General features: G+C 37.6%; 1 protein-coding gene across 1 annotated transcript in view; it reads right to left on the minus strand.

The window, feature by feature from the left end:
• Window positions 1-629: 629 nt before the first annotated feature.
• Window positions 630-23,121, minus strand: part of LOC126475239 (ATP-dependent RNA helicase DHX8) — a 135,197-nt gene continuing 112,705 nt past the window's right edge. The window contains exons 15-20 of the mRNA XM_050102926.1: window positions 15,336-15,476; window positions 9,733-10,026; window positions 5,737-5,858; window positions 4,648-4,851; window positions 4,289-4,468; window positions 630-955 (exon numbers count right to left, since the gene is read on the minus strand). Of these exons, the coding sequence (XP_049958883.1) occupies window positions 733-955; window positions 4,289-4,468; window positions 4,648-4,851; window positions 5,737-5,858; window positions 9,733-10,026; window positions 15,336-15,476 (1,164 nt within the window). The 3' untranslated portion in view covers window positions 630-732. The remainder of the gene's footprint in view (window positions 956-4,288; window positions 4,469-4,647; window positions 4,852-5,736; window positions 5,859-9,732; window positions 10,027-15,335; window positions 15,477-23,121) is intronic.

Genomic DNA, 23,121 nt, shown 5'->3' on the forward strand with positions numbered 1-23,121 from the left:
TTAAGAATTTTTATAGTTGTCCATAGCTTTCATTGCCCAGCTTGGCATTAATAACTTTTGTTACATTTAATCAACCATTTCTAATTGAAAACATTTCTTTGGCATATGCTCTATGCTCCCCACCACTTGGTCTCTGCAATTACTGTATTAGTCAATGCATTGGTGAGTCATTCTGTGACTAAAGACTGAAAACTAAGGACACTATGGCGTGATTTGTTTCATCTTCAAAATCTGTTAGGCTGTTAAGCTGTGAGATGTATTCTCCAGTTATTACGTATTGTGCAGCACAATATGAGACCTGGACTCAAGCAACAGAAATGAAGTTTATGAGAGAAATCAAAGGCTGTAATACATTGAATTACACCCTCAAATGGAGACAGAAGGAGAAAATCGAAGATTTTATCAATATTAGAAAAATTGAAGAATACAACCAAAAGTGGCTCAACTATATCCTTTCAATGGCCTACGAGTGACTACTAAAATAAGTTAAATTGGCCAATATGTAAAAGGTATTTGGAAAGATGATGATTATGATGCGCTGTCTCTCATTTTTGTTGAACTTTCATGTCAGCTTCAGGCTAACTTTTGTTTTGTTTAAATAATGACTAATTCATAGTAGATAGTATAATTATTTCAAAATATGTACATTACTATGCAGTCTTCAGCATAAGAAGTCTATTATGTACAATATATACACACTTTATAACTTAAGATGAATACAGTGAACATATTTCAGTTTCTCCTTCTACGGACTCTTGAAATTCTCCAAGCATTTGGTTCTTCATATTTATTATATAGAGGTTCAAGACGTTGGTTCTTCTTGAATTTACTCAGCTTCGTTGGATCAGAAAACTTAAAAAATGCCGGAGCAAATTCAACCAACCACTTTGGATCTATGGTTGTGACTTCACGCATGTACTCTTTGGTTGTCTGCACAAGCTCATGATAGATAACCCTGAAACATATACCAAATTATTTAAAGCTAGACTACAGAGAATAAGAGAATTAGGAAACTTAAACAGAGAACAGCAAATGAAAGGAAAATTTACTGCTGAAAATTCAAACAATGATAATTATAAAGTCATAGTAAATTAATTGCTGCACAACACTCACTTTCTTAGCCACCACTTTTGATTTTATCAGCTCTTGTCAAACAGAAATATAAAACTGTAATAAGAAAAGACTATTGTCATAAAATGGAAAGGAGGGTAAATGAAACAAGTATTTCAGTAATTGCAAAGGACAAAAGCTATATAAAAGGATTCTGAGTTTAGCTCTCAAATCTGAATGTTAGATCAGTGTGCAAATGCTTAAACTTGTGTGTAAGTGAAGAGGAAGGAGATTAAACTGACTGAAATTCTTCTGGGTGTAGTACTGCATAAAATACTTTAATTATGAACTTAAAACCAATGCTTTGACCATATTACAACAACCTTCCTCATGGTAGTATTTTATACAATGATGTGGTACAACACCCAGAAGAATTTTAATCATCATGACACCAGCCACGGAAGCCTGCATATTTATGTCAAGGAGGTTAAGAGTTTAACTGGTCAGCAGAGATTATTCTACAAGATTCTTTTTTTTTTTTTTTTTGGGGGGGGGGGGGGGGGGGGGAAGATGTTAAACAAAACATAAACAGGAACAGAAAAGACATATGAAAGTTACCAAAACAGCTTCCGAATTTTAAATAATAACTGTATTTAAATCCTGAATATAAATGTGCACAGAAAAACTACTTGTTTCTCTTTTTTATTTTTTAGTTCTTGTATATGTTGGAAATTCAAATGTGGATTTTTTAACAGCTTTAATGTTTGAAGCTGTATGACAAGGGCAGACGCAACGAACAACACATAGTGCCACATTACAGCCTTCACAACAATATCTTGATGCTCTTATTGTCTTCTTTCTAACTTTGGCTGTATATTGCACATATGCTTGCGGAGTAGGTGGAATCAGTACTGGGAATTTTGACCAATCAGTAATCTGGAGCGGATGTTTGCTGCATTTTAATCAAATTCCTATTTTTATGTTCTCAATAACATAAGGTAAGCCTAAGCAGATTCTTATAACCACAGTTTTTATAAAAGACAGCCAACACATTATACAAATCAAGCTCAAGAAGATGGAAAAAAATCTGCTTGTAATACTTATTATAGCTTTATGAGTTGCTAGGTTGTTGGTTAAGTATATGAATGCATGGTATCTGTCTGAAAGAACAGACACCAAGCAGAATCTATAGCTGTGAAACATTATATGTAAATTGAAGGGAGATCATTGCTGTCAGCTGCAGCGGGACATTAAGTGGATTCTTTTGGACAGACACCATGCATTCATATAACTGATAAACTTAGCTGGGATATGGATCCCTTCTTCAGTGCAAATGCACAAATATGTCCAACTCCTGTGGGAATCTCCGAGTAGTGAACGGGAGCATAATGAAAGGGGACTGTGGACAGGTGGCGCTCGGTGAGAGTGTGGATCGACCATGAGGCATGCTGAGTGTGTTCGTGCAGTTGCGATAATGCTTTCTTCCGCATGGTGCACTGGTTATCACACCTGCCTAGTAAGTGGGAGATCCTGAGTTCGAATCCTGGTCCTGTACAAATTTTCACTCATCGTTGCTGATTCTGCTTAATGTCCCACTGCAGCTGACAGCAATGATCCCCCTTCAATTTACATGTGTCGGTTAAGTGTTGGCCTACTTTATCCATTCACTATTATGTTGTTAAATGCTATGACTGAAAGTGGCCTTAACAGTTCTTCATACTTCTTGCTCGCGAGTTTCACTTCAAGTTTGTGACTAAGGCTTGTGAATGGGCATACAGCTCTGCATATTTTGTTTCAATAAACAGATCAGCAGTTAAGGGGATGTGCAATAATAATTAACAATCATCAATAACTTTTGCTTAGAAGTGCCAGAACTGTGTCATAATGATTTCATTGAACTCTGTTCATTTTCCCATGTGTATGCAAATATTGCAGACTAACTTTGGGACTCACAAAGCTTGACAGCCTGGATCCCAAAGATTCTCTCTTCAGCAACGGACATACACCCAACCTAATCTTCACACCCTAGATTGATTTGTGCCTGTATCTGGTATGCACAAAATTTTTACAATATATCTGATAGTTCAAGTTTTTCACAGTTCTTTGAAGTAACCTAACACTGATAAACACAAATATTTGATTAATAGCTGAGTCTTTCCACTGAGAAATAAGTTTCCTTTTTCTGTTAGCCTGCAGTTATAATGCCTATCAAATTGTCATCAATGAAGAAATATATGAATTACATGACAGCTTCTGCACAACTGTTATGTAGCTATATTGTGAATGAAAGTATCAGAGGAGCTGGCAATAGTACAGAAGATGTATGAACCACTGTCAAGTAAGTACCAGATGAAACATCATCACTGTGCCTGGATGCAAAATATCATACTCTATGTACCTTTCTGAAGGACTAAATTCAACATTAAACTAATGATAATTATCATTTTTGAAGACACTAAATAGTCCACAATACAAGGCTGGGAACCTACCTTTTATTGTTGACTATATGGAAACACAGAAGAGGTGCCCTTTAGTGGTGATAAGTGTAACCAGAACCTAGTTGGCAAACCTACACCTACAGTACAGAATGCTCTCTCTCAGTAAAACACTTAATGATGACCATAAAAGGACAGTAAGTGGGGTCCAGTTTTCTAGTAGTTCTTGTTAAGTTTCTCACCTGTACTTTGGATTATAAGTTTTGACTGAATCAAAAAAATGAGAACCCACGACTTCAGTTAAGAGGATATTGACACGTTTGCAATAAAGTCATTAAAGATAGAATACATGCTCAGATGGAGAAGGATGGGGTTTACCTATTATGGACAGAATGTACAAAGTACGATTTTGAGTTTTCATGGATTTATTTTAAAGCCATGGATGGAGCCTTCTATATTATGTTTTTCTTCATTGAACCCTACATATTAAATAATCCTTAAATGTAGCAACAGCAGTGGACATGGGATAGATTTTTTTATGTGGTGCACCATAGTTCTGCAATTACTATGTACTATAACAGTAGTTATTTTTGTTTGAGTGGATTGAACTAGTACCATTCCTCCATAACTTTTCTTCATGCCCTTTTTTTAAATTTATAAACAGAAAATACATACACAGTTGACAAGAAAGTATGGGAAGAAAGTCAAAACAGGAGATAAAAGTTGTCAGTTACTGAAGGTGGTACAATGCCTTTGTCAATGCATGATTTACCTTATTAGTAACTAAGGAATTAATAACATACCATTCTGGTTGTCTGTTAAAAAGTGCACTTGATGGGTGGATGTAAACCACTTGACTGTCCACTAAAGTTCGGTATCCTTCTTGAGGATCTTTCTTGGCTGCATTTCGAAAGAATCCTGAACATACTGCTTTCTGCACACGTACTGTGTTTTTCCCAGCAGAGACTACATCCAACTTATGCCTGCACATAATAATGAACATTTAGAAAATTATTTCAAAATAATAAATAAATTAGTGCAATCAATGTAAAATTTTCATTTCATACACATTAGAAAGAGAAAGATAATTTCTTTCTAGAACCTTTTCTTGTTCAAGAAAATTAAACTTGTATATGTGTTTCATCTTAAAACACTGTCCTACCTATCCATAATTCCTAAAAGTTGTTTCCGTACATCCTGAGCACGTTTCAATGTTCTTATTTGGACAAAGTTCTCATAGCACCAAGCATTGGAGAACTTATTATTTTTCCACGAATTGTAAACTGATAAAAGCGTCAGGTGGTCTCCTTCAGGCTGGTTAAACTTGGCCTTCTTCTGATCAGCTAAGGCTTGCTTATCCTTTGGCCTGAAAGATAAAAAGAATTACTTGCCATCCTCGTGTTTCCCTCACAGGATTGCAATTTAAAATATAATTTATTCTGAAAATTTCAAATCTGTCTTTGGGCATAAACGTGCATTTTAAATCACATTGATTTTTAATTCAGTTACTAAAAATCTCATTCTTTAATGAGTTCAGTCACTTACAAATTTCTTTATGATAAGTCTTTATGTTGGTTTGTATTACACAAAGGAACATGGATATATTATGAATGTATTCAGATAAAACTAATTAAAATAGAAAAATAATACTGTTCAGAGCTTTTGTGTGTGTGTGTGTGTGTGTGTGTGTGTGTGTGTGTATTGTTCTATTGTTGATGAAGGCCTTAATGGCCAAAAGCTATAATTGTGAGAGTCTTTTTGTTGTGCCTATCTGCAACTCAAGATATCTGCTATATGGTGAGTAGCAACTTTCCTTCTCATAATACTGACAGTTGTACCACAAGTGTACAAGTGAAAGTAGAAGAAAGTGATGGTTTAACCGAAATACAATTTTGAGAATATGGTAATAACAATAAAAGCTATTGCATTTGTAGGCAAAAATTACAAACAGCATTAAAGCTGTTTAGTTAGAGAAGGCAGTCTTCCATAATGAAAAATTATTTGTGGGAAACAAGCCTAACACATTCTTTACTATAACAACCTCATTGTAATGAAGTTGATGACTACGTATTTTTTGAATTGTAAATGTACAGGCTGCATATTAAAATATTTGCAAAAGTCTTAGCTATTATTCTGGCAACTGTACCACAATTTCTGAAATTATTTGATTATTACATCTCTCACTCAAATATTTTACCTATAATTAAAAGAAATAATCAACATAGTGAGCAAAATATCAAACCTCACATACCTGTAGAAAACATTCTGCACAGAAAGCATTGATACTATTGTGAGCACTTCATCTGAGCAGTTAAGGTGAACTGACATAATTAGCATCTTAGAAAGATTGGGATCAAGAGGAAACTCTGCCATCTGAAACACAAATCACAGCATTCATGAAATATTATACTGCCACTAAAGTCTGACAGATAACCAACAAGTATTTAAGAAGAAATTAAAAGAATTTCTGAATGACAACTCCTTCTACTCCATAGAGGAATTTTTAGATGTGAAAAAAAAAAAAGTTGTTATATTAACTTAATTATGTTGTTAAATTAACTTAATTATGTTATGTGTTGGAAAATTTGACTTGTTCCACATCGTTACGAAATATCGTATTCATGATCCATGGAACTAGTATTAATCTAATCTAATCTGAAATAAGTTGCTTTTCTGCCCAGTGAGTTTCCTCAGAATAGGTAGCTGGAAAGTGTCAAGAGAGGAAGATGTATGGAGAAAAAACATACAAAGAAAGGTGTTACTAACACTGACAAATATATTAAATTGTGAATCCAAAGCTTTCTCTTGTTGCATCTTACACTGATTTTAATAAGCTTAAAGTTCACACCAAATAAATGTGTGTAGTATGTCATTTTACCAACATTACAAGAGTCATTATTTCACATGACATTTACAAAATTAATCAATGAAAAAAAACAATGAGTATCAATTTGTAAATTATGACCAGGCAAGCACTCAATATCAGGGCCAACAATTATATTTTGTTCAGAATTCTCTCCATTTACACAATGGTCATACTACACTGAATAATGTGACGTTCATCTGGGTGTGATATGTTAAATGTCTTCTACTGGAAAGACTACTGTTTTGTTTGAACAAAAGATAAGAGCAGTACTCCCTTAATTTATAGTAGGGCATGTCTCTGAATAAAAGATGAGGAACATGTCTTCTACCACATTTTAAATTAACTTACAGTTATTACAAGGGTCACTCCAAAAGAAATGCACACTTTTTTTTTTTTTTTTAAATCCATCTTTTATTCTACATGTTTGAAAGTTTTACAGTGTGTAGATACATCCTTTAGGAACAATATTTTCATTTCTCCACATAATTTCCATGCCTCTCAACTGCCTTACGCCTTCTTGGAACCGGCACCTGTATACCCGCACAGTAAAATTCTGGACCAACCTGTTGGAGCCACTGTTTGGAAGCGTTGACAAGGGAGTCATCATCTTCAAACCTTGTTCCATGAAGAGAGTCTTTCAGTTTCCCAAAGAGATGAGAGTCACATGGAGCCAGGTCAGGACTGGACTGTAAGGCGGGTGTTTCAGTGTTGTCCATCTAGTTTTGTGATCGCTTCCATGGTTTTTTGACTGACATGTGGCCATGCAATGTCGCGCAGCAGCAAAACATCCTGCTTTTGCCGATGTGGTCGAACACGACTCAGTTGAGCTTGAAGTTTCTTCAGAGACGTCACATATGCATCAGAATTTATGGTGGTTCCACTTGGCATGATGTCCACAAGCAAGAGTCCTTTGGAATCGAAAAACACAGTAGCCATAACTTTTCCAGCAGAAGGTGTGGTTTTGAATTTTTTTTTCTTGGGTGAATTTGCATGATGCCATTCCATTGATTGCCTCTTCGTCTCTGGTGAAAAATGATGGAGCCATGTTTCATCACCTGTCACAATTCTTCCAAGAAATTCATCCCCACCATTCTCGTACTGTTCCAAAAGTTCGCTGCATACCATTTTTCTTGTTTCTTTGTGAGCCACTGTCAACATCCTGGGAACCAACTTGGCGCAAACCTTTTTTAGCGCCAACACTTTGAATATTCTGCAAACACTTCCTTCCCCTATCCCAACATAGCATGACAATTCGTTCACTGTGATGCGTCCGTCAGCAGTCACCAATTCGTTAACTCTCTGCACATTGTCTGGAGTGCGTGCAGTACAAGGCTTGCCGCTGCGAGGACAATCACGTAACCTGCTTGCCCACCTACTATCTGTACTGCGATCAACAGCAGCATCTCCATACACCTTTTTCAACCTCTTGTGGATGTTTCCCACTGTCTCGTTTTCACGGCACAGGAGTTCAATGACAGCACGTTGCTTCTGAAGAATGTCAAGTGTAGCAGCCATCTTGAAGACATGCTGTGACGGCGACACTCACGGGAACACGTTGAACTAAGTTTGAAAACAAATGGGAAGGATGTATCTACACACTGAAAAACTTTCACACATGCAGAATGCAAACTATATTTTTACAAAATAGTGTGCATTTCTTTTGGAGTGACCCTCGTACTTTCACTTCTTGTGCTCATGTTGAGTATGAGAGCCTCATTTGATTATAGAAAATATGAACAGCCGTGTCACAAAGGATGTTTCACACTTTTTAAACTCTTACATAAGTTGTGGACAGTTTATGACCTGTGTGTTGATAATATTTTACAGACTTCAGTAGTTTCTGAAATGCATGGAGTATTAAGCTGTTCTTAATCAGCATAAAAAGTGCCTTCCCTTTTCCGTAGCAGTTTTGTTAAAACTGGTTCTTAACATTACTTTGGAATACATTACGGGAAAGGCAGTGATCAATGTCTTACAAATATTTACTATTAAAAACAGTCTTGATCATGATTTATTTATCAAGGTGACCGGTTTCAACCACTACTGTGGTCATCTTCAGACCATTGAGTAGGAACCTTTTTCTGTTGGAGAATCACTATTAGTGCGTAACCCTCTAAACTTCTTGTAATCTCCCAATACCTGACTTGGCATTAAATGAATTACTTTGGAATACATTACGGGAAAGGCAGTGATCAATGTCTTACAAATATTTACTATTAAAAACAGTCTTGATCACGATTTATTTATCAAGGTGACCAGTTTCAACCACTACTGTGGTCATCTTCAGACCATTGAGTAGGAACCTCTTTCTGTTGGAGAATCACTTAACACTTGCTGCTATAAACAATATGGCATCATTATGGCAGTTGAAACAGCTGCAACTTGCTCCACAAAAATACACTTATTATGTGATATCAATAAATTCATGCAGTTGTCAGAAACAAACTATAAATACACTGACCTTGATCTTTTACACTATGCCCTTGAAGTACTTGTGTTTAGAATGCTTTTTCTTTGCTTCTATGAACTTAGAAATTCAAATTGGCATCACTGAAGAAAGAGAGTCCCTTTACCAGTCAAACAGAAACAAGTCAGAGATCCTATATCTGCCCCTACAATGATTTCTTCCACTCAGTTCCTAGATATTGTATATCCCACCAGCCTGCCTCCCTGAGGTAAGAGTTTTCCATAGACTTCATTCGCCATCACTTTTCGTAATGTCTCAAACAATTGAAAGTCCAAGATGGAATAACAACAACATTGAAAGGATAGATTGCTATTCATCACATTGTGGAGGCATTGAATCACAGACAGTCACAATGGAAAAGACTGGTGCCTGCCTGTGACTTAACACCTCCACTATGCCGTGAGTAACAATCTACTTCCAATATCTTCTCCATATTGTGGACATTTATCAATCCATTTAATTTTTATATCCTTTTGTAGCAACAATACAAAAAATATTTATTCTCTTGCTCCTGTTGAGCAATTTCAGGAATATCTCCTTCAACCCAAACAAGTTACTTTTCATTCACAAAAGAAAAAGAGTTTTCAGTAATCCTTTTGGTGACTGACCCGTTCTCACTAACTGCCCTAATGGTAGATGTGTCAGTCATATATTCTATAACGAAAATACTTGGTTTCTAATCACAGGTAGCATTAAGTAGGTACTGCATACAGCGGATTCACTTATTTTTATTTGGCAATGTACATTATTCACATCTGTAATGTATTCTCAGTATATTCATTTTATCATTTATCTACTCTTCACAAGAAATATGTGTACATTACTTTAAATAAAACATATTTTAGTTCTAAAACTCATTACAGGTACTTGCAGTTTTCATTAAGAGTAATGCATAAAGGATTTACTATAATTACCCTTCGTCCAAGTCTAGTCAGAAGACCTTCATTATCAAGAGCACTTAATGAGTGCAGCTGTTCAAGAGCCATGATAAGACTTTCAACAGGAGGAGCATCCATGAAATCAAAATGTAGCAGGTCATTAATGCCCATTGTCTTCAGCTGAAGCACTGTTGTGGCAAGGTTGGTTCGCTGTATTTCTGGCACCGGAGTAGGCAACATTTCATCTCGGTATGCACGTTCTGTGTACAGTCTGTAACATTTTCCTGGACCTGTTCGGCCAGCACGGCCTGCCCTCTGCTTGGCCTGTGCCTGAGGCAGAAAAAGACCATGGATATACATAGATTCAGTATTTAATACAGTGCAGAACATTTGAAGATTTATTCATACCATTGCAATTTACTGTTGAAAACAAAGAATTATTGCTGAAAAACCAAAATTAATTTACTGTTTAATTCACATTTTGATAAGGAAAAACATTAGATCTGATTCTGGATTCACTGAGTTGCAATTTAGCTATGTGATCCATAGTCAAAACCAGTTACTCTGGGTTGTTGTTGTGGTCTTCAGTCCTGAGACTGGTTTGATGCAGCTCTCCATGCTACTCTATCCTGTGCAAGCTTTTTCATCTCCCAGTACCTACTGCAACCTACATCCTTCTGAATCTGCTTAGTGTATTCATCTCTTGGTCTCCCTCTAAGATTTTTACCCTCCACGCTGCCCTCCAATACTAAATTGGTGATCCCTTGATGCCTCAGAACATGTCCTACCAACCGATCCCTTCTTCTGGTCAAGTTGTGCCACAAACTTCTCTTCTCCCCAATCCTATTCAATACTTCCTCATTAGTTATGTGATCTACCCATCTAATCTTCAGCATTCTTCTGTAGCACCACATTTCGAAAGCTTCTATTCTCTTCTTGTCCAAACTATTTATCGTCCATGTTTCACTTCTATACATGGCTACACTCCATACGAATACTTTCAGAAATGACTTCCTGACACTTAAATCAATACTGGATGTTAACAAATTTCTCTTCTTCAGAAACGCTTTCCTTGCTATTGCCAGCCTACATTTTATATCCTCTCTACTTCGACCATCATCAGTTATTTTGCTCCCCAAATAGCAAAACTCCTTTACTACTTTAAGTGCCTCATTTCCTAATCTAATTCCCTCAGCATCACCCGACTTAATTAGACTACATTCCATTATCCTTGTTTTGCTTTTGTTGATGTTCATCTTATATCCTCCTTTCAAGACACTGTCCATTCCATTCAACTGCTCTTCCAAGTCCTTTGCTGTCTCTGACAGAATTACAATGTCATCGGCGAACCTCAAAGTTTTTATTTCTTCTCCATGAATTTTAATACCTACTCCAAATTTTTCTTTTGTTTCCTTTACTGCTTGCTCAATATACAGATTGAACAACATCGGGGAGAGATTACAACCCTGTCTTACTCCCTTCCCAACCACTGCTTCCCTTTCATGTCCTTTGACTCTTATAACTGCCATCTGGTTTCTGTACAAATTGTAAATAGCCTTTTGCTCCCTGTATTTTACCCCTGCCACCTTTAGAATTTGAAAGAGAGTATTCCAGTCAACATTGTCAAAAGCTTTCTCTAAGTCTACAAATGCTAGAAACGTAGGTTATTGCCTCACGTGTTCCAGTGTTTCTACGGAATCCAAACGGATCTTCCCCGAGGTTGGCTTCTACTAGTTTTTCCATTCGTCTGTAAAGAATTCGTGTTAGTATTTTGCAGCTGTGACTTATTAAACTGATTACTCTGGGTATTCATTGGAATTAGACATAGTGTATGCTATAATAGACTACTCTGTTTTGCTATCCATATTAATTGCTTGGTAGCATGAAATGTCTTGACTCATGATTCAGATACATAGAATTTAATAACAGTAGAAAATAATGTATTTACATCTGTATCTAAATGACAACTCTGCAATTCACAATTAAGTGCCTGGCAAAGGGTTCACTGAACCACCTTTAGTTATTTCTCTAGTGTTCCATTCTCGAATAGCATGCAGGAAAATCTTTGTGTGCTCTGATTTCTTTTATTTTGTTACAATGATCATCTCTCCCTACATAGGAGGGTACCAAAACAATATTTTTGCATTCAAAGGAGAACATTGTTGATTGAAATTTGATGAAAATGTCTTACAAGAATGAAAAATATTTTTGTGTTAATGACTGCCTCCTCATCTCCACATCATATTCATGACACTCTCATCCAGATGCATCCTAAATTACATGAAATGTATTCACAGTTGCAAATATGGGCAACCATCAACTGTATAATGGAATTATGATGGAAATTTCTGCTGGGTTGGGACTCGAACTCGGATTTCCCGCTTATCGCAAGTGGTCACCTTACCACTGGGCTATCTGAGCATGACTCAAGGCCAGAACCAAACTTTCATATGTCATCAACCATGTGTCAACAACCTGTACTCATACTTTCATACCGAGTGAGGTGGCGCAGTGATTAGCACACTGGACTCGCATTCGGGAGGTCGATGGTTCAATCCCGCGTCCGGCCATCCTGATTTAGGTTTTCCGTGATTTCCCTAAATCGCTCCAGGCAAATGCCGGGATGGTTCCTTTGAAAGGGTACGGCTGGCTTCCTTCCCCGTCCTTCCCTAATGCGATGAGACCGATGACCTCGCAGTTTGGCCTCTTCCCCCAAAACAACCCAACCCATACTTTCATATGTATATTTCCATACAGGGGACACATTTTAATTGAAAGTCTCTTACCCATTGTCAGCATGCATTTCATAATGGCTATAGTCGCCACAGTGCCAGTTCCTTTGTATATGCATGCAGCTCCAAAGGAACCTGGCATCGTTTTTCTGAACAATATAGACATGGCAACATCTTATTTACCTGCTGACACTGGACATGTGATTTTCTACTAAAATGACTTCCCTGTATGGGAATATACATGTGAATGTACAAGTACAGGTTGTTGATGTATGGTTGATGACATGTGGAAGTTTGGGTCTGGCAGTGAGTAATGCACGGATAGCCTAAAAGTAAGGTGACCGCCTGTGGTAAGCAGAAAATCTGAGTCTGAGTCCCAGTGTAGCACAAACTTTCATTGCTGCCATTCCATTATACAGCTGATAGTTGTCTATACTGGCAACAGTGAATACATTTCATGTATTTCATAACAGCTGTAGTCACCACAGTGCTTGTTTCTTCATACACACATGCATGACCAAGGGAACTTTGCATCGTATTTCTGAACAACACAGGCATTGCAGCACTATAGTCTGCATTGCCTCACTATAGTCTGAATTGCCTCAGCAGTTACCTCCTACCACAGATTTATCTGTTGCTCGCAACTCACATTTAGTACTCACCAGAATCTGAAAATTAGATGCAACATTCTACCATCAGCAGTGGATTAGATAGCCACTGCTGTAGCACAATGCAATGTTTCTACAGCTGGCTGTGTGACGGGAGTCTAGCTCTTGTCATAACACGACCAATCGGAGCGAGTGTAAATGATCCCATCTCGGCTGGTAGCAGCATTACTTTGGCGACATGCATTTAGCAGGTGCAGTCTCCGTGGTAGTCACTGATCGAATGTGTCACTGATCTACTTCAGCCTCAATGCGCAGTGTCATCAATCAGGTGAAACAGCTGCTGCTCTTCGAGCTGTCAGCTAGCCCTGATGTTTCCAGAATTTGAACTGGATCTGCAGACGCAAGGCTGCCTAGTATGTGCCACCGCCTGACAGTCCAGCCAGTCTCCAGAACTGACACCCCAACTTCATCTATGAGGGAACTGCCTGCCACACAATCCCACATCACTTACTACTTACAAGGTGTAACAGATTCCGGGGCCACTTCCATAAGAGTGCTTGTTAAGAAGTGTTGAACAATGAAGATTGTTTTTAATGAGTAATCATTCAAAGCTTTGTGCTTGCCACAGTACTGGGGCATCCATCTCGCAGCTTCCCCCACCTGGCACTCTTGAGTCAGAAGTAGCTACCCTGCAACATTGGCATCAGACAGCTGTCACACTAAAATCTTGGTCTTCCTTCTACAATTTGTCTCCCTCACACCACTTCCCATAACCAAAATGATGAATCCTCTCTCAGTCAAGTTATGCCACAGATTTTGTTTCTCCCAAATTCAGCACTTTCTCATTAATTATTCCATTTATCCACCTTATCTTCAGCATTGTTCTCTGGTACAACATGTTATAAGCTTCTAGTCTCTCATTAAACTGTTTATCATGAATACACAGAAAGTGCAAATGATGCATCATTAAAAGTTCATACACTGTCCTCACACCATAAGCCAAAAACTGTTCTAAAACGGACCAACATGTATAAAAATGGCTATATCCAGGCGGCGGCCTAAATTGTTCGTAAATTGACTGCAGGCATTGGATCACAGCACAACCCAGTCTCCTGGAAAGGCTATGACAGACTTCTTTCTGTTCCCCCAATTCAAAACCACATCATTTCTAAAGACTGATGGGTCCCAAGAAACCAAGAAAACCTGACAAAAGATCTTTACAGTATCTCAATATATTTCAGAAATCACTCCAAGAATGGAAGATGTACTGTGAATGGTATGTAACACAACTACTTTACAGGGGACAGTACCTAAATACAGAACAAAAAAAATGTATATTTCTTACCATTATGTTTCGCTTTCATATATAAGGCAACTTCTCTTTTATTCATGGTTACTCTTCGTGATGAAGATGCACTTACATAACCATCTGTATTTAATTTTTCTGCCTCTGTGATACCATGGTATTCAAACATGTATAGAATACCTACTTTTCCTGAATCTGAAACTCTTGAAATGTAGCAAGAAAATCTTGTACTTTGCTTCTAAGTTCTGTGACGTCCTTTACTTGTCAGTACATTTACCTCACAACTGAGAGCCTAAATCGCAAATCCAACCTTAAAAAAGTACAAATCTGACTTCAGCTATAAAAGGTAACATGACCTGTGTGATGGTATCATCAAGAAGTTCCTGCCAGATGCACAAGTAACATGATCCTTTTCCCCTCTTACTTATTAGGCTTAATCTATGAACAGCATGTATTCCTTTTTCCACAGCACCAATGTGACTGTCACTTTAATCAGTATTTTCATACCTACATTCAGACAACACGTATGTTTACACAGGTCTAGTCATGGTACTGCAAGATACTCACACTTTTATGTCTAGTTTCTGTTCTTATTTCACTAGCACCATTCATCACTATAATTCAGCCCCAAAACCCTTACACATAATCCCTAATTCTCTGACACCTGATCATGACTTCATTTCACAAAACAAATGACATAGTTATCTAAAGTTAACTTATGCTATACAAGTTGCTAACCAGCAGCCAGAATATTTTCAGCCTAATTGCCCAGTCTTAGTTTGGTTCCTAATTGTCAGCTTCATCCTACTTTCTTGTATAACTAGGTGAACATCATCTACAATCTATGTATGCCTAAGTTATGAACAATACATTTACTGAAATGTAGCTGAAAATGTTGTTACAGGTCGCACAGGCAGGGAAGATTAAACTTTCCAGGTGAATAAAACTCAGTGCATAGCAATATTACAGAATTCATTAAAAAGAAGAGCTTACCTGAGAGATTGGTGTAACAACAAGAGAATCCATACCAGTTTTTGAGTTGTACACTTTCTGCTTCACAAATCCTGGATCAACTACATAATAAATGCCATCAATTGTCAAAGATGTTTCTGCGATGTTTGTGGCTATAACAACCTACAGAAAAACCAAATGTTACTCATTACTGAAAGGCATAAATTTGAAAAATAACATTCAATATTTGTCTACCCACAGTCTGTGTAAATGAATTTAAAGGTATTATCTCTTAAAAATAGCAATTTATTCTGAAGAAGAAGTATGCCACTGAAATCAATACAATCAAATGAACACGAAATGCATGTGGTGCAGAACAATGAATAAGATAAAAAATTATTTCAGTAAATGGTTCAAATGGCTCTGAGCACTATGGGACTTAACTGCTGTGGTCATCAGTCCCCTAGAACTTAGAACTACTACTAACCTAAGGATATCACAAACATCCATGCCCGAGGCAGGATTCAAACCTGTGACCGTAGCGGTCACGCGGTTCCAGACTGTAGCGCCTAGAACTGCTCAGCCACTCCGGCCGGTATTTCAGTAAACAGAAAACATAACAAATGGCTGAAAACCCTGCAATGCATCCTTTTAAAGTAATTTAAGCAATAAACAGAATAACAAGAGTTATTAAAAGGTTAGTCATAGTGTAGCCACTTAAAATTATGGAACAGAACTGGTGGCCTGTATAACCTCCATAAGGCAATATATTTAATATTATTGATAGACACATACAAAAGTACATGACACTATCCTAGCTTTCAGTATTTTATGTCCTTCCTTGGGGGATAGACTGTATGCCATGAATTGGTAATTCATGGCACAGTCATTTTCTCATCTCAGCTTGCTTGCAGATGACACAGTTATCTATAGTGAAGTATTGTCTGAAAGAAGAGCCATAAATATTCAGTTAGATCTTATTAAAATTTCAAAGTGGAGTGAAGACTGAGAATTTGCATTAAATATTCAGAGATGTAAAACTGTGCACTTCACACAACCGAAAAACATAGTATCATATGCCTAAAATACCAATGAGTAACAGTTGAAATCGGCCAACTCATACAGATATCTGGGTGCAACACTTCGTAAGGGTATTAAATGGAATAATCACACAGGCTCAGTTATGTGTAAAGCAGGTGGTAGGCTTCAGTTTCTGGGTAGAATACTGGGAAAATGCGATCAGTCTGCAAAGGAGATTGCTTACAAATCACTCGCGCAACCCATTCTGGAATATTGCTCAAGTGTGTCGGGCCCATACCAAACAGGACTAACAGGAGATACTGAACATGCACGGAGAAGGGCAGCACAAATGGTCAGTGAAATGGCAGACTCTTGCAGATAGGCGTAAGCTAACCCTAAGAAGCTACCTTACAAAGTCTCGACAACTGGCTCTAAATGATCATTCTGGGAATATACAACAACCTCCTACTTCATTTCTCACATAGGGACTGTGAGGACAAAATTAAATTAATTACAGCACATATAGAAGCATGTAAACAATCATTCTTTCATGCTCAATAAGTGAATGAAATTGGAAGATACCCTAATAGCTGGTAAACTAGGATGTACCCTCTGTCATCCATTTAACAGTATTTTGTAGAATCTAGGTGTACGAAATGGAATGAGCATGTAGGAACCCTGGTAGGGAAGGCAAATGGTTGGGTTGGTTTTGGTTTATTTGGAGAATTTTGGGAAAAGTGTGGTTCATCTGCAAAGGACATTGTATACAGGACACTGGTGCGACTTATTCTTGAATATTGCTTGAGTGTTTGGTATCCGTACCACGTCGGATTAAAGGAAGACATTGAAATAGCTCAGAGGTGGGCTGCTAGATTTGTTATCAGTAGGTTCAAACAACACGTAAGTGTCACAGGGATGCTTAGGGCACTCAAATGGGAGTTCTCGCTCTATTTGAGAGTGTAGCATGAAAAGAAATGACTAGTAGTGGTACAGGGTACCCTCCACCATGCACTGTACATTGACTTGTGGAGTATTGATGTAGATGCAGAGGCAGCTGTAGATGTAGATGTAGATGTTGTTAGTACTGGTGTTGCCTTGCGTTGCAGCAGAGAGCGCATGCAATAACAAAACTACTACTCGCAGCCTCAATGGCGAGGCATGGAGCGATGTGCTGTGAAACGAGGGGCAGCCTGATGTGCAGGAGTAGACCAATATCAGAAGAGAATACAGGTTTACACGTGTAAGACATATGACAAGGGTTGATATGTGACTAATTCAGTAACGAAAGTAGTTGTATCAAATGAAAACAATAAATATTTTCTTTCTTGTTCAAAGCACACAATTTTTGTGTTCATGGATCACAAATATCATGTTTTTGTCAAAAACTAATTTTTCAGGATTAATACGAATATTTTGAATTCCAACTTCACGAATGTTTGTTGCCATCTTAATTTGTTGACTTAGTCGAAGTCTGCAGTGCTGGGAGTAGGTCAACAGAAGATCTGTTGCTGCTGTTGATACCTTTGACTTACAGTGAAAGAAGCAGGCCTACTTTATCAAACTAATGCCCAGTTACTTTTATGGCAGTCTGAGTAGTCTCATTCTAAAGTCTATATAAAAACTTGCTGTCCAGTGTTGTAGAATGGGCTTGGCAATAAGTACAGTTTTTCTTGAAAACATGCCATCTACACCTTTGTTCTATTGCAGATCTATCAAATTAGATGAATAAAAAGCTGCACATACTGTAACACAGAAGTGTACAGCAAAGTTTGAGTCATATAGTTGGGAGTTTTAGTGCTGTTAAAAGGGATGTTTAAGGTGAAACTGTGTGAAATATTTGACCTTAGATTAACATAGAAAATGACCTCAGATCAAGCTGAACTTGAAATTCTGTGTTGTGTAAATGTTAATCCAAGGTCATATCACTGTGAAGTAGGATCAATATAATGAAAGTTGCTGCTCACCATATAATGGAGACACTGAGTCTCAGAAAAGCACAACAAAAAGACTGTCACACAATTAGATTTTGGCCAACAAGGCCTTTGTCAAAATTAGATAACACACACAAATGCACACACTCATGCAAACGCAAATCACACACACATGATCACAGGCTCTGGCAGCTGGCACCACACTGTGAACAGCACGGCAATTTCATTATATTGTTACAATTCCAACCTCGGTTTTCCATTGTTTGAAGCAGGATCAACTCACGAGGGGACCCTCCATACTGTAAATCATGGATTTTAATGCGCTTCAAATATGTTGTAGAGGCACTTACCCTGAGTACCTGGCTATCCGGTTTTTTAGCGATGGGCCTTGGTTTTTTAGTAAATCGATTTTGAAGTTCATTGTGTGCTCTGTATATCTGTAACATTACATATATTCCAAGCACGTCAGCATAGCGCAGCGGTAAAGGTTCACGACTACCACACTGGAGGTACCGTGTTCGAATCCTGCTCGTGTACTTTTCTTTTTTTTCAAAATCAACCCAATTTTTCAACTTTATTTCAAAGAATATCAACGAACAGTGTAAGGTGTGTGAATTATAAATATATATTCAGTTATTCATTTTTTCAAATATTCATTCCATTTTTGGTTCGCAGTTGGAGTTCCAAATATTCGTACAATGGTCGCTTCTTGTATTACCTGAAATGGATCTCCGCCCATTATCATCCCCTCTCCCGTGAATACCGTTAGCCGTAACAGGAACCCCAGCTCCTAGTTGCGGCCAATGAGGATGCGAGTTGCATTCCTTTACGTTCGCATCTGACTACAGTGTCAGTTGCTCGCAAAGCGTCTCTAGTGCCGTGTGTTAGAAAAATTCTGTGAAATGAAAGAACCAAGTGTTTCTGCAGTAGTGCAGACAGAAGAAGATCCACAAAAAGAGGAGTTGAACGAAGAATCAAAAGGCGAAATCACAAATGTTATTAAATACGCCGAAAATCTACTCTGCGATTTGAATCTCGTAATGAATGCACCGCCTAGCGTGATCTCTGCCAATTCCGTTGCAACTGGCGATGAGATATGTATCGCAATACAGGATCTCTTGGCTGAAAGACAGATCATTATTGATGATGAATTGATAGATTTCAACAAAGAAGATGAATTGGGAGAATATGATGCAGTAAATTTTACTTTTTTATGAATATTTTCTGTTTTGGACAAATGAAAAAAAAATAAAATAAATAAAACTCTTCACTTTGCAGTGTATGGGGATAGAGGAAGATGGTGATTGCGTTCCCGAAGAGTTTGCATCAGAACCAAAACATTATGTGCGTCTATCCTACAAGGAAAAAGCAGTCGCTCTTGCAGCAGCTCATCCTAAATGGAACTTGAAAAGTCTGCAATCCCATGGAGTTTCTTGACTGAAACATAAACCAATATGATATCAATGGAAAGAGGATGTAAAATGAGGTGGAACTCGTCTCGATAAATGGAGAACCATTCATTGTAAGACTTATGAAAGATTTGTCAAAGCGAGGCAGACTTTGGAATAGGTAAATCATATTGACATGAAATATATGTTGAGTATATTGTAAAAAGGAGAATGGCTTGTGAAAATGGCTTTTCTGAGATCAGGTGATAACTCTACAGCGGTGGGTGACGAATGCTGTTCTTCCCTTTTTATTGGAAACCTTCAATTTCGTGGCTGGCAATGCTTGGGTTGAGCAATTCAAGAAAAAAACATAAGATTTGGAGAAGAAAAATTACAAAGTTCATCAGCTCTAAAAAATTTGTGATTATAGACGAAGTTTTAGCAGCTGCCGAACAATTCCACATACAAACAAGAATACTTATGGAGAATTTCGACCTTGACTTCATAATCAACACTGATCAAACTGGCTGCCAGTATCAGGCAACATATAATAGATCACTTTCAGAAAAGGAATGAAAACTGTTCTCGTCCAAAAAAAAAATTTAAACACGACTACTCATTCTTATACAGCCCAGTACACCATAACAGCCTCAGGAAAGGTGATCCCATATGTTTTTTTATGTATGCAAGAGCCACCCGGAAAATTTGGTCCTAACAGTCAAAAAAGGAATAGATGAATTAACTGGGAAATACAGAAATGTAGTCATGTACTGCATGAAATCCGGGAAGTTCACAAAACTGGTGTACAAAGAATTTTTGCATTCGGTAATTCTTCTGTACGTGGGACAGAAATTTTTTTTGTACATTATCGATTTGTGGGGAGGCTAAACCGATTCAACTTTATACGATCATCTATTCACTGATGAAAGAAAAGGGAGCACCTGCACCCTAAAAGTGGTCCCATCAAAATGCACTCATTGCCAGCCCTGCGATGTTTATTTTTAGCGACAGCTGAAAATCTTCATGAATATTATTCAGAATGCTCCCGACTTGACAAAAGACGATAGAGGGACCACTTCTAGGGAAGATTCGATAAAATTACATTCGCTACTCCTCCATCAATTCAGCGCACCTAATTTTGGAAGCATGATTAGGTACGCATGGTTCGCATTGAAATTAGCAGATGAAAGCGAAATCTTTTTTTAATGCAAAAGAATTGTGTTTCCTAGTATTTCTCATGAAGAAACCGTGCACCTGCAAGATGGCTGCTTTCATAAAATGCGCGTGGTGCTGTGAAAATTTGTGCTTCGGTTGTTTCTATGATAAGTATCACCCACAATATTGTTCTTACACATCAAGCAATGTGGACATGAACAATGAAAAATAAGATTTTGTAATATTGTATGACAGAATTAATAACTGAATATTTCTTTATAATTTCGCACACCTTACACTGTTTGTTGATATTCTTTGAAATAAATTTGAAAAATTCAGTCAATATATGCAATGTTACGGGTACACAGAGTACGCAATGAACTTCAAAATCGATTTTCTCAAAAGTAAAGGCCTGTCGCTTAAAACCAGATAGCCAAGTACTCAGGGAATGTGCCTCTACAACATATTTGAAGCACATCAAAATCCATGTTTTACAGTATGGAGGATCCCCTTGTCAGACTAGCAAAAATTCATGGATCAGAGTCATGTTCAAATCTAATCATCACCTTACAATGTAGTAAAATTACAAAACAACATTTTTGTTTTGTGCAAATACAAATTGGCATAATAAAGAAGTTGTTATTAACATGTAAATATGCGATCAAGCCACTCCCACACTGTTACAAGCTCGAAATATTTTATTGAAAAAGGTTAGGTTAAGGAAATTATCAGCTATGTACTAATGAGTGTAGGAAATTATCAGCTACCTACTAATGAAGGTTGATCTCATAGCCATTCTTGGGGATGTCTTGTAATTTTTGTGATTACTTTAAAGACATTTCATAGACACTTAGGTGGCAAAGTGAGAAAGATAATTTAAAAATATTTGCCAAGAACATTTAAGTATGTTGATTTTTACAACAACCAATAATGACTGACCATCTCTTATAAATGTGCTCTCTTGGCTTGAGTGGCAGTAACAAACAATATAATGCATACTAATTTTTGAACAGCTACTTAAACACACATGTTGATGAATAAAACATAAGCATAGTCTGGACTAAATAAGTCATTTGTAGCAAGGTGATATTTATCAGCAATGTTTATGAGTGTTTTAGTAGCTCAGATGTTGCATTCTGGTGCACAATGCAGAAGAGTTCAAGTCTGAACCCAGGTTAACACTTGGATTTTTATTTCCATTTCATATTAGTTTCTCTACTGTACTGGTCACAAATATAACAACAACAAATTATGTTTTGAAACCACATCATACTTCCTATTTTCCAAACACTGTGGTGGGCAGCATTCTGCAGGCAAGAACATTACATGATGTAAATTGTACTGGTTTCTTTTATTTACTTAACAGATATCTGAGTATTCCGAAGAGTCTAGTGTGGATGACAATGGACGAATCAATTCTTGAAGTTAAATGATAAATCATTTAAGCTGAAGTTTCAGCTGGACAAAATATTGTGCAGCAGTTAGAACTAAGGCTGAGAGAATGTCTGCTGAAACCAATCAAAAGAAACCAGTCACTGACTAAAATGCAGATGCTACTTTCAGCATTAAGATTTTATGCTACAGGACACTTTCAGATGGTGGTTGGTGATTTATTTAAAACAAATGTTGCGACTGTTTACAGAATTGTTCACAAGGTATTGGCCTACACTGCCTCACTGAAGAAAGAATTCATCAAAATACTTACTTTAGTATCTGCCAAAGGCGTGACAACACTGCTACTCAACATGGTCGACATGGTAGTTCAGGCCAACAGTGACTCGGTAACAACTGGGAAAAAGAACCCCATGAATGGCACTAGTTCATCGTGTGCCCTGAACTATGTGAATCGGAGCAATCATACCCACAGCGATATGCACACAACAATAACTCGGCGTGCAGCTGGCACTGGTAGCTAATGACTGAGCACACAACAACTCTCAGCATGAGTGCTTGGCTAGGTCCGCAGTGGTCTAACTCTGCATGGGCACTGCATGCTACACTTACTGCTGCTCACAAGGAAACACTGACATCAGCGGGTCTGCCCATAAGATACGATGGGTGTTCCCTCCATAACAGGTTGCATTCTGCTGTTCTACACATGCCAGTTCATCTGCTTCCATTGCGATATCTGCTGGTGGGGATACTAAACCTACAAAAGAAAATGATGTGAGGAAAACCCAGCATAAATTTTATAAATAGCCCATTTTCCTGGTGTTTTAGGTGTTACTGACTTTACCCATGTCCCCATAAAATCTCCTGGTGGTGATATTGTACAAATATTTAGGAATAGTCATGAGTTGTTTTCATTAAACATACAAGCAATGTCAGACGAGA

Source organism: Schistocerca serialis, chromosome 4 (assembly GCF_023864345.2).
Source record: "Schistocerca serialis cubense isolate TAMUIC-IGC-003099 chromosome 4, iqSchSeri2.2, whole genome shotgun sequence".
Lineage (NCBI taxonomy): Eukaryota > Metazoa > Arthropoda > Insecta > Orthoptera > Acrididae > Schistocerca > Schistocerca serialis.